This window comes from Terrapene carolina, unplaced genomic scaffold, assembly GCF_002925995.2.
Source record: "Terrapene carolina triunguis isolate 2854851 unplaced genomic scaffold, T_m_triunguis-2.0 Scaffold31, whole genome shotgun sequence".
Lineage (NCBI taxonomy): Eukaryota > Metazoa > Chordata > Testudines > Emydidae > Terrapene > Terrapene triunguis.
Window position 1 is genome coordinate 9,769,719 of NW_020664382.1, and position 13,301 is coordinate 9,783,019.

The window sequence follows — 13,301 nt, forward strand, 5'->3', positions numbered from 1 at the left end:
CCCTACATTTGAACCCTAAAGTTCAAAGTGGGGAATCAGCCTTGACAAGAGTGTATTATGTATATCTCTTTACCAGTTTGCATTTTCAGAAGGAAACAAATTTCTTCCTGAAGCAAGGTGTGTGGCAGAGCAGAGACACCCAGACAGGACTCTGCTGTGCCAGTCAGGAGAGCACCTTGTGCCTACAGGGATTGGAAGTCACGCAATGCAGGGAGCCCTCTACAGCTCCTCTGTCATAGCCCTGCTCACTCACTCCTGTGAGGAGCCATTCAGCAGCAGGGTGGCTTCCCCTGCAGCCAGGGGCCTGTCCTCTCCCTCCTCCTTGCAGTCTTGGCCAGGGGGTTCTGCTCTACTACCTGAACCTTCACTTTATTTGAATCCCTTCCTTGTTCCCCAGCATGAGATACATGGGGGACAAGGAAGGGATTACGATTACACGGCAGTTCAGATAGTAGGGTTTCAGATAAACGGGAGTGTGTCTTCTCTGACCTCCTCCAGAACACAGACCACTGACTTCTTTGAATTAATTCCTCTTTGAATTCGAGCAGCTCTTTTAGAAAAACATCCAATCTTGATTTTTAAAAAAAAACCAATGATGGAGAATCTGCCAAGATCCCTGGTAGATTGTTCAGGTGGTTGATTAACCTCACTGTTAAAAACATGTAACTTATTTCTAGTCTGAATTTGTCTAGATTCAGCTTCCAGCCATAAGATCTCGTTATACCTTTGTCTGCTAGATAGAAGAGCCCATTAGTGAATTTTTGGTAGGGACTTACAGATTGTGATCAAGTCACCCCTTAACTTTCTCTTTGATAAACTAAATACACTGAACTACTCGACTCTTTCAATATAAGGCATGTTTTCCAATTCTTTAATCATTCTTATGGCTCTTCTCAGAACCTTCTCTAATTTATCAATATTCTTCTTGAATTGTAGACACCAGAAGTAGATGTATTCCAGTAGTGGATGCACCAGGGCCAAATATGAAAGTAATATAATCTCTCTGTTCCTACTTAATACTCCCATTTGCATATCCAAGGATCACATTAGCTCTGGGAGTTCATGTTCAGCTGATTATCTACCATGACCCCAAGTCTTTTTCCAGCATTACTGCTTCCCAGGATAGAGTCCCCCATTCTGTAACTATGGCATGCATGGTTTGATCCTAGATGTATGACTTTACATGTGGCCATATTGAAACACATATTGTTTGCTTCTACCCAGCTTGCCAAGCGAGCCAGATCATTCAATATCCATGACCTGTCCTCTTCATTATTTACCACGTCCCCAATCTTTGGATCATCTGCAAACTTTATCAGTAATGAATTTATGTTTTTTCCAGTGCATTGATAAAAATGTTTAATAGGGTGGGGCCAGAGGTGAAAGTGAGCCGGTACGGGCTGGTACGGCATACCGGTAAGAAGCCGGTACTGGCCCGCACACAGCCAACATTAAAGCGCTGTGTGACGTTGTGCAGTCTATATGGTTTTATAAAAACATAATAAGAAGTGAATATAATGTAACTGGAATAGTTTTATAAAAATATGATAAGTGAATATAATGTAACTGGAATATGCTTCATGCAAAAGGTCTCTTGTAAGATATCATTACAAAGCTTATAATCTACTGAGTGTGATCATCCTATCTGTATAAATGTACCACCCTTGTATCTGAAACTAGAAATATGAAACATAACTCTGAGGGCCTATTGTAATTATGTAAAGTGTGGGCCATTAATGATCGTTTGGAATCTTGATGACTCCCATTAACAAGGACCATTGTCTGCAGATGGCTGTGTTTACCTGTTAGTCTTCCTGTATATGTGTGTGCTGGCAAGTGGGCAATGAAGTCTTGTAGTGACATGTGATCATGTCACCTGCACTGGAATCCATCTTTAACCTGGTGCTTTTCCAGTGAGGGGGGTCCAGAGGGACAAAGGGTTCCCGCCTTATGCAAAAGATATATAAAGGGGTGGAAGAGAACAGAGAGAGACAGAGGAGCCATCATGAAGAATCCCCTAGCTATCACCTGAGCTGGAACAAGAGCTGTACCAGGGGAAAGAATTGTGCCCAGGCCTGGAAGGTGTCCAGTCTGAGAAAAACTTACTGAAGCATCTCTGAGGGTGAGATTATCTGTATTTAGTTTGATTAGACATAGATTTGCGCATTTTATTTTATTTTACTTGGTGACTTACTTTGTTCTGTCTGTTACTACTTGGAACCACTTAAATCCTATTTTCTGTATTTAATAAAATCACTTTTTATTTAGTAATTTACTCAGAGTATGTATTAATACCTGGGGAAGCAAACAACTGTGCATATCTCTCTATCAGTGTTATAGAGGGCGAACAATTTATGAGTTTACTCTGCATAAGCTTTATACAGGGTAAAACGGATTTATCTGGGTTTAGACCCCACTGGGAGTTGGGCATCTGAGTGATAAAGACAAGCACACTTCTGTGAGCTGTTTTCAGGTAAACTTGCAGCTTTGGGACAAGTGATTCAGACCCTGGGTCTGTGTTGGAGCAGACTGGAGTGTCTGGCTCAGCAAGACAGGGTGCTGGAGTCCTGAGCTGGCAGGGAAAACAGGAGCAGGGGTAGTCTTTGCACATCGGGTGACCGCTCTCGAGGGGGTTTCTGTGATCCAACCCGTCACACGCTGCTACGGCAGTGCTTTAACGTCGCTGCCCCTTTTGCCCCTCCCTGTCGGTGGGGTCCTATGGGCAGGGCCGCTGAGGGGGGGAAAAGGAGCAGCTGCCCTGGGGCTGGCGATTTAAAAGGGCCAAAAACCAAACTCTGTAGGACCCTACCAGAAATGCACCCATTTGATGATTTCCCATTTGCAATTAAATTTTGAGAGGTATCAGTTCCCTATTTTTTTAATCCAGTTGACATGCATAATGTTTAATTTGTATCATTCTAATTTCTTAATCAAAACGTTGTGCAGTACCACGTCAAAAGCCTTATAGAAGTCTAAGTATATTACATAAACACTATTACCTTTATCATCCAAACTTCTGATTTCATAAAAAAAAAAGAAGATATCAAGCTGGTTTGACAAAATCTATTTTCCATAAACCATGTTGATTGGCTACATGAGATCTCCAGCATATGCCACTCAGTTTGAAGTCCCCCCATGATAGCACAGGTTTTTCTTCCTCAACATTATAGACAGGTGCTTAAGAAGCTGGTCAACCTGTTCCTAAATGTGATTTGGCGGTTTATTGCAGACACCAACTAGTACTCCCAATAAAGGGTAGAAGGAGAGGGTTCAGAGCAGAGCTCTTATGAAGAACCACACAACCTGTGCCCTATCTCACCCCACCAGAAGCAGGAGAAGGCGTGCTGGGTGACAGCCTATTTCTGCCTCTCTAGGAGCCTGGGACAGACTAGCCAGGCTAGGAAGCAGATGGTACTCCCTGCACAGTCACTCCATTGCCCATCTCTCTTGATGGAGCCAGGTGAGCTTGGAATACAGGAAGGGGGCTTGCCCCTGCATCCTCTGTATTCTCTGCCAAATTGGGCATGGGATTAGGTGCCAAGAAGGGTGTAGGAGGGGGACCCCACTCCCTCTAGCTTCTTTGCAGGATTAGCAGCAGACTGGCAGTCAAGCTGAAGGAAAAGCAGCCAGAAATGGGGGCTGGGAGGTGGAGAGAGGACCCCCCACCGCACCCCCAAAAGCTCCTCTGTGGAGCTTGACAGGAGATAGCAGGGTTTGGCACTTAGCTTCAGTTGCTCCCAGAAATGTGTGCACAGCAAGGAGAACTGAAGTCTCATACTCCAAAAGACCCCTGCTGTGTCACACCCACTCACATGCTGGGTGTGTGAGTCTCTCACACAGTAACAGGGGGAAGGAAAAACATGTAAAACAGAACAGGACAAGGTGGTCCAAAAAACCAGAGTATTTTGCAAGGCAGAATTCAGGGGCAGGTGGATGCCAGAAAAGAGATTTTATTTCACTTTGGTGAAATTGACCAGTTTCAAGTTGACAGTGCCGCTTTAATCATATCCAGGAACAGCATCAGTGCCAGCCAATACGGAGATTAGATTTGCTTGTATCATCAGGATGCAAGCAAAGATTCAATCAGCTCTAGAGCAGCAGCATAAAGTACTTCTGTGCGTGTGAGAGTGAGGGAGAGAAGTGGCTGAGATCCCAGTTAATCTGCTGGAGATCAGTGCTGGAACCTCTGCAACAACTCCCTTCTCCCCCTCTCTCCCTGCCCTTCCTTTCTTTTCTTTTCTTTTCTACCTTTGTACTTGACTATAGGACGAATGAGCAAGACATTCCAGCCATTTCGAGCGGCAACTTTCCACCCCCTGGAGCTCAACACAGAACAGAAGCATCGATCCATAATCTCTGGGAAGACCCTTTTGCAACGTGCGACTAACTGATGGAGGGGGAATGATGGGCTAAGAGAAAGAGACAGAGAGAGAGAAGTGTAACGGGACCCAAAAAAGCAGCAACAGCTATTCATGTCGAAATACCTCAGAGGAAACATACACTTCTAACACTCTGCACAACGAACAAGAAACACAGAGAGAATGAGGTGGAAATACAGCCTACCTCGGAGCAGCTTGTGAGTGCATGGAACTGGCAGAGGCTCAGCATGAATTAAAAAGGAGTGGAGAAGATGGAGAGCACCCTTTGCTGTGAGCCCAGGCTCTCTGCTATGGATACCAGCAGGGGACTCTTATTTCTCCTTCTCTACGTTTTAATAGGCATCCCTCAGACTTTCCAGCAAGTGCTAAGGATCGGTAAGTGCAAAGGAGAGGGCGGGGAGAGGGTAAAGAAGGGCTCAGTGTTTCCCTCCTGCTGGTAACTCTGGGGGTGAGGGGTGGTGAGAAATGTGTATGCGGTTTATTGATTGTATAGATATTAACACACACATTCGGATCGTGCATATGGACTGTACATTCAAATGACAATATGGCCTTAACTCCCTTCAAATATTATGTGTACGAGAAACAGATAAATTTATTTTATATATATGCACATCAATTTTCCAAAAAAACCCCATAAATCACATTGATTTCTCACACACAGTAATTGAAAGGACTTCTGATTATCATGCTGTCACTTGAACTAATTAACAAGCATCATTCTTAGGTGACCGGTCACACACTGCTCGGAGCTGAAGGCTGGCTGCAGTGCACACACTGGGGCTTGTGCCCTGCCTTGCTGGTGCATTTGTTTGGAGTGCCCCACGGTGCTTCTCACGCAGTCTCTCTCCTTCTACCTGTCTTTTGCCTTGGATCAGCACTTGCCACCCTCTCCCTCCTCCCTGCCACAGCTTCTGTCATACCAGGAGCTCTCTAATGCCAGTGAGGTGCCCCAGAAAGAGGGAGGCGGCTGTACTGGGGGTGGGGGATGGAGGTGAGTTTCACCGCTAAAGTTCCACTTAGAAAGTCTCAAAGCCTGTCAAGTTTGCTTTCAAATTCAGTTCCTGGTCAGAGGCTTTAATAGGCAGACTAGCTTCCCTACACAGTTTTGTAGTTAACCTTTGAATTGGCGTTTCCATTTATAAATCACTTGGAAGACAGATACTCAAGTGCTGTAGAATTAACTGAAGTCCTAAAAGACTTAAACCAAAGTGGCTAAAGTGAGGCCCTGTGGGCTGTAAGTTTCCCCCCTCCTCCTACTGAGATCTCGAGCCATGGGGACAAGAAGACAAAACCTACCAAACAACCGTGTAGAACTAACAGGCGTCAGGGTGTTTAAAATGGTAAAATACACAATGACAGAGGATTTAATATGAACATAAAAACAATCAAATGCAATGGTTTTTAAGTCTAGTCAGTCATTACAATGCCAAGGAGACAACAAAAAATGATTCATTGACCTTACAATGCATGCCAAAAAGTAATGAGATTTTCTTGCTCAGAATCAAAGAGTTGAAAGCTAAAACATGCAGAATGTAAATGTTATGGGGTGTGTGTATGTGAGAAAGAGTAGGGAGGGGGAGAGAAATCCTTATCTTCCTCTGCCCCCATGTAACCTTTGCTTGGCGTGAATACACCACAAGCACTGTACATACATGTAGCCCCAGAAAACAGGAATTTATTTTTAAATAGAAAACTCTGCACCATGGAAACAAGGCTTAGTTCACAGGAAGCTTCTCTTCCTACAGTGGATTTCTTGTGTCACTCAAGTCAGCCAGTGAATACAAAGTATCAAAAGAGTTAGGGCCTGGCAGAAACTGTGGGGAAAAAATAAAGGCGGAATCCCCCACCTCCATTTCCTTGCACTCTCTCTCTTCTATTTGATATATGCCTAGCATGAAGAGGGGGGAAGGTGCGTGGAACAAGGGACAGACACATTCCCAAAAGAATATTCCTGCCCTTAGTCAGCTGTCTGAGGGCTTAATCCTGCAAACACTTAACCTGTTTCATACTACTCACATGAGTAGTTACATTAAAGTCAAGGGGACTACTCTTACACTTATAGAGAAAAGGAGTTTAACTTTGATAAACTTGAATAAAACAAAAACGGCAAAATACACACACATGCCCTGTGGGGTCCAATCTGGCAAAGTGCTGAGCAGTTCCTACAAGGCAAACGGGAGTTGAGCTTCATGTCCAAAGAGTGCAACTCTTTGTATTCAATACATACTCAGTTATTTTGTGCATGAGCCAAAAGTGAAATGGACTATTTTCGCTGTATAAACACTAACCATTGTAATGCAATGAAGCTGTGTAATACTGGCATAACAAACTGCAGTGTATGAAAGAAAATATTTGTGCAGAATTTAGAAGAAATAACAATCATCACACTTCCATATGCTGGTAAATTCAAGGCATGGTTCTGCAGTCTTCAATTGGAAATGGGCCTGAATAAAGAGAGAAAGATATTTTAACGTGTTAAATTAATATACTAAACAGCATCATTATGCTTCAGAAGTACATTAACTTGGGCCCTGATCCTGTGCGTGCTTAATTTCCTTACTTTAAAATGAATAGCAATTGAAGTAAATAGGACTACTCGCAAGCTTAAAGTTAAGCGTATGCTCAAGTGCTTTGCTGGATCAAGGCCACAGTGTTCAGCTCCTTGCAAGATCAAGCGCTGGACTGTAAACTCTTTGGAGTAGGGACAATGTTTCCTATGCATTTGTACAATAGCCAGAACAATGGGATCCTAATCCTGACTAGGCCCTTTGAATGCTACCACCATATAAATAAATAACAAGTAGACACTTAGTAAGCTTTAAATCACAGCAACAAGTACACATACAAATACACACTATAGGAGAAAAACTATTCTTATATTGTTTTTAAAAGCAGATATTTAATTTTATAAAAACGTACATTTTGATTAGTATAGTTAGTCTGCCTATACAGAAATGGCATAATAAATATTAATCCTTCACATCCATATGCCATAACACGTTTCTCTGTAGAATGTATCACTTTTACACGTGACAAATGGAAATTATGTGGATGATTCCTCAATCCCATTTTGAGACAACAAAATACTTTCTAACAGTGAAAAACATGCTATTAAGCCATCATGCTTTCTTATTCATGTTCTAGTTAATGAAGGAAAGGACGACAGTGGTATACCATGGTGCAGTATTTTGTATCTGAATGAATACATTGGTGGTTTAATTGCATTTTTCACTGCTGGAGTGCTTTTGGATTATTTGATTTTGTTGGCTTATATAACAAATTAGTGTACTTTACTGCTTACATTTAATTACTAGAGAAAGGAGCTCATGGAGGAACATGTGACATTTAGAAATTCTAGATATTACTATCTAGGTAATTATTGCTTTTCAAATGTTGCCTAACACTTTGAACAAGAAAAGACAAATAAGGGATTTCAATACAACCAATAAAACTAAATCATTAGCATACAAATAATGTAATAATGACTCTCTCTCCATAAACAAGAGATTTTGAAAGACAGTACTGCACTCAGTTTCAGACAATTCAGTATTTAGATTCTAGTGCCTTACTGGGCTATTCCTGTCAAGTACATTTTTAAAAGCTTTTTCTTTTGTGCAAGTTCATACGTCAAAGTCCCAGGCAATAACATCTATATCTACACACATACACTGAACTGAATTATATAAAGGTATAGTTAAACTTAATGAACTCAATACTTCTGATTTAAAAGCAAAGGATTTTTACTTTTTGCACTGTCAACCTAACCGTTGTACCCCTTTCAGTCTATCCTATGCTACTTGTATAAAATAAATGAGCATGCCCAATGTAAAGCTCAAATGAGAAAAGGACGAAATAACAAAATTAAAAAACAAGCATGCACTAAACTTTGTCGGAATAGCTCCCAAAACAGTGGAATCCAAGACTGAAACAGAATTATTTGTTCATTATGAGTGGACTCACAGCTTTATCATTTCATAGCAATACTTAATTGATACCATTCATAAATCCAAGTTATAAGAATATGCTTTAATGCTATGTTGAACTATCGCATGACAAATTACAAAAATATATTAATTTAACCCATTTTCCCGATTAAAATTAAACAATGGCTGAGAAAGTTCACAAGTTACTAATATATCAATGAAGTTCATTAAAAAGGAAGTATGTCAAATTTTCAACAAATACTTTAAAACTATATACTTGGCTGAAGAATGGAATTAGTCTCTAAAATTAATACATCTTAAGAAGTAAATGAATAATATTTTAGGTTTCATATGAAACATTTTAGGTGCTGAAACAGATAAATTGCAATTTTCATGTAACTTTTTGTATGGACTATTGTAGTGGAATCATAATTTCTGAAACATAGGGCTAAATCCCACATTAACTTGTTAACTAACTGGGCAAAACACCTATTGATTCAATGAGTAAGAAGAGCAGGTTTTGTTCCATTCTATTTAACTCAGCGAGAGAGAGAGAGAGAGAGAGAGAGAGATTTAATCTCGCACATACACACAAATCAACCTAATTTACTAAATACATTTTAAATAAAAAGTTAAAATTTTAAATGTAGATTTGAAAACATCTTCCTTCTTGATGGTTATTTTCTTACTTAGTGCCACAGATATAAGGTCTTTCTAATGTGATACTACTGCACCGGCACCATGGAAGGTGTAAAGGGAACTTGGCAAGAGTCTAGCATCACAAATATGCCCTTATTGTAAATTGCTCGATTAGAGGCTTTGCTTGTAACATCAAGGAGATGAATATAACATTAAGATTCTTCAATAGGACTGTGTCTTCCTGTGTATTTTGAAAGTCCCTATCATATTTTTGGGCACTGCTGCAACATAAATATTAAATAATATCTACTACTAGATATCTGCTTTGAGATGGACTTTAGTATCAAAATTACGAAACTTGATAAAGTAGTATAAATTCGTAGGATTGTATTGTACATCTAAACACAAATCAGACATCTGCTGCTTTTTTGGTCATCAGAATCCAGATGCTCAACAGTTCAGCATTTAACCTGACCATAATTCCCTGAAATCTATTGCACCACACTTAACAGCAAACTCTTTGTAACAAATCATTTCTTAAGGATTATTGCTTGAAAACACAAGGCTGAATTATGTGGCAACTAAACCCATGTCCCCCAACTGAAATCGGTGGAGTTCCACAACATGTAAGACAGTGGAACGTTTGGCCTACAAGCTCTGAAGGGATACTGTTTGTTAAAAATACATTTAAAAGATAAATGAGAGACGGTTAAGGAAATCTAACATCTGAGGAACACAGTCCTGCAAACCTTTACTAACACAAATAAAGGCAATGAGGTCCACTGAGGTTAATGCATGCGCTGACCTCAGTGAAAACATTTGTAATGAGTAAAGTTTGCATGATTGGACCCTAAGTAATTAAAGCTGAAATATGTTAAAGCTCATAGGCCGTTCACTTTTTGTTCTTTATTTACATTGGACAATGAAAACAGACCAGCCAGTTTTACTCTGATTTCTAGACTTTCATTTTCTGGTTCTTATGTCTTAGAAGAATCTTGCAATATTGGGTAGCAGATGTTGCAGGGGAATATTTAAAAACCCTGTGCCAGAGCCTTCGCTGATGTAAATCAGCATCACTGTATTGAAATCAATGGAGCTATGCTGATTTAACCAGCTAAAGATCTGACCATAAGTATTTAATGTATGAAAACAAGGGAAACCTTTCATAATTCCAGTAATCTGCCACCCTTACTCAGACTGAATAGTACCTGGCAAAAATCAAGCCCTACATTTATTTTTGCCTTAGTTTTACATCAGTTACTTGGAAATACTGTATTTCTGGAAGTCATTGCTAAGGTTGAGCAACGGTGATCACTAAGCACACTAAGTCTATATTTGTGTGATGACTGATATCTCAATAAATATGCTGAATGACTGTGTGCAGTTGCTAGAATTTCATTATGGCTGAAAATGTGTAAACAGCAGCTTGACATTTGAAGAAAATGTAAAGAGGGGAAATGTGTGTCTTTGTTGTAGTAAGAATACACTTAGGCTTTAAATGTCTGCTCCAGCATAAAAGAAATTAGCCATAGAGTAAAGACACAGGATAGTTCTCAAATGGTCTATAGCACTGTGGCATTTAGGCATTTCTGAGCTTGTCAGATTATGCAACAAGCAGCCAACCACTTAGGACCCAATTAACAGCATAAGATTGATGATAAATTGCTCTTGTACTGGAGCAGTTGTCAAAAAAGTCAGTGGAGAACAAGAAAGGGAAGGTGCTGAGAACAGAACTTGGCAACTAAATTACTAGAGGTTACAAATTAATTTGCCTAAATTACACCAAAGCTAGAACTTCTCCAGCATGTAGAACCCTACATGTTTTGTTTAAACAAAATAATTATACCAACTTGTGGCAGAGAGAAGATTTGCATCCCTAGTTCTTGCCAATTATTATCTGGAATGCACAGTGGTAAGGCTATTGCATAAGGAATAACTCATATGAATAAATGTTAGGTTTCTCTGAATGAGCCTTTTATGCTTATAGCCCTATTTATACCCTTTTAATGTAGTCATTTTTTCCTACTTTCTGCATATATCTCATAACAAATTTACAGTTCCTAATTTCACATACTTAGAGGACATTTGCCTCATCATCAGTCCTTGCTGTTAACTATAAGCTGCTCCATATGGCCCTGTCTTCAGTTAAAATTTTCTATTCACTCAACGAGTACAACCCCACTACTGTTTTTTCATTACAAACTATTTTTTATATCCTGGTCAGTAATAAAGCTTAAATCTTCCCCCCCTCCAAGTATTTTAAACAACTGCCTCTAATCTTCTTTTCTCAGAAAGGCTTGATTTGACTGACTGGACCATAGATTGTGCTGCAGTAAAAAAAAAAAAAAAATCCTATCCAAGAACTGATTAGTTTTACTTCAGAGCTTTGGATCTGTGACCTGCAAGCCCAGTTTGTCCTAGTTTTCTGTTGACTTTAGGTTTCAGATTACAATAATGAGTTTATGATTTTGGGAGAGGTTTAAAATGGGAATGTTGCTATTACCACTCTCTGTGCTGAAGCTAATAAAACTTTACATTCAAAAACTTATTTTTAAAACTATATTATATGCTTTTATTGAATCAAGTCACAATTCAGAGTTAAAATCACACTGTTCCACTTGTGCACATTTGTCATCAGAATCACAGACTTCTTACCTGCCAACCAATGCACAGTTGTTCTCAACAGTATCTTTAAGGCACCTCCTGCACCTAGATATTAAATTAGTGTGTCAAAACAGTGAGAAAACCTGGATCACTTATGTCCAACTGCAATACAGGCAGGTGAGTTAATAACAGAGTGAGAACCTTAATTCTGAGTTTCCTTCCTTGTTGCTTTACATCAGGATTTAAACATTATTTGTACAAGTTAAGTTCGCGTTAAAATTACCCCCAAAATCAAAACAATAGGTATTAAACATTCTTTTTACATTGTAATGGTGTCCAAATTCTGCTGTCAGATAGGCACAGGCAAATTCTGTTTACTTCAAGGGGAGCAGCTGTGTGTATGTCACAGCGCCTGGGTTCTGAACATGGAAGTCGTGATCAACCTGTCCTTCCCACATTTATAAATGGGATGGTAGTCCCAGTTAGATCCTGACTAGAGAGAGTGGTGGTCCCAAAATGGAACAGATCGAAAAACACTGGAGCAGAATTTGGCCCTAGTTTATAGATGGGTGTGTGAGGATGTGCATGAAACTCACAATTCCACTGAAGTAAACCTAAATGACAGGAAAATTCCACACATCCATCACGCTCAAGGAGCTGTTCTGATACAAATATTACTATTTATGTTAGGGGCTCTGCTCCTACTCCCATTCAAATCAGTATCACTGACTTCAGTGGTGCACTGTAAAGCCCTTAAAAGCAATGTAACTTGCCAGCCTTCCATATACAACATACTATTTGGTTTTTGAAACCAAAAACATTTTTTGTCCATTTTTCCAATTTGTTTTTCTCCCTTGACAGCCCTCCCTTAACACCCCCCCCCCCCCACATGACACATTAGCTCAGCTATATTGGGTCCTTTTTCTGATAGTGTCTGCAGTGCATGTGTAAGCGGGGGAATGGTCCCGCTATTGTGGGGAACTTTCCGGGCTTCTGCACTACCCCGGTGAAGTGGGCTAGCGAAAGGATCTGAGTCCTCGCTCCCACTTCCTTTACCCAGAGGCCTCCCTGCCCTTGAGGACTCCCCTTCCACTCTCCTGTCTGGCAGAGTCCTTGTAACCCCAACAAGGCTGGGCCCAGGATTCCTGGGGGGCTTGACCCCCAACCCTGCTGTGGTCACCTAGGACAGGGGCTAGGGTGTCCCCACTCCGGGGTACTCTCTCTGTACTGGGCACCTCCCTGACCCACTGATTATTCCATACAATTTAAAACAAATGCAAGTTGTTTAATTAACAATCAATCTAAAGAAAAGAATAAGGAAAAATGGGAAAGGTTAAAGGAAAACACATCATCCCGCTTTGTGGCAGGGAACATCACAAACAGTGTCTCTGGACATCAGGGCACTTCACAGTCTGTTCCTTGTTAGTCCCAGATTTCCGTCTCAGGCCCTGGCTGTGCTGCAGGGATGCTGCGGGTTGGACACTTGCAATGGTGGTGGCCACACACCTCCGGGCTTTGAGTGGTGGGACCCTTCTTCCCAGCGTCAGCCCCCCGTAGGGTTAAGGTCCCCCTCCTGGTCTGGCCTGCAAGGGCCCTTGTCTGGGGGTGTCTTTCTGTGCTGGGCCCTTTGCCCAAGGTCCCCCCTTGGCTGGTCCCACTTGCTCACCACACCTGGCTCTGTGGCTGCAGCTCTGCTCCCAGCACAGGATCTGCTCTCCCTGGGCTGCGTCTCTGGCTCTGTGGCTGCGCCTCT

The 13,301-nt window shown here is 41.0% G+C and overlaps 1 protein-coding gene across 1 annotated transcript in view; it reads left to right on the plus strand.

Moving 5' to 3' along the window:
- The first annotated feature begins 4,570 nt into the window (after positions 1-4,570).
- LOC112105901 (glutamate receptor ionotropic, kainate 1) overlaps positions 4,571-13,301 on the plus strand; it is a 218,572-nt gene continuing 209,841 nt past the window's right edge. Inside the window, exon 1 of the mRNA XM_029911584.1 lies at positions 4,571-4,754. Coding sequence (XP_029767444.1) covers positions 4,631-4,754 — 124 coding nt within the window. The 5' untranslated portion in view covers positions 4,571-4,630. The remainder of the gene's footprint in view (positions 4,755-13,301) is intronic.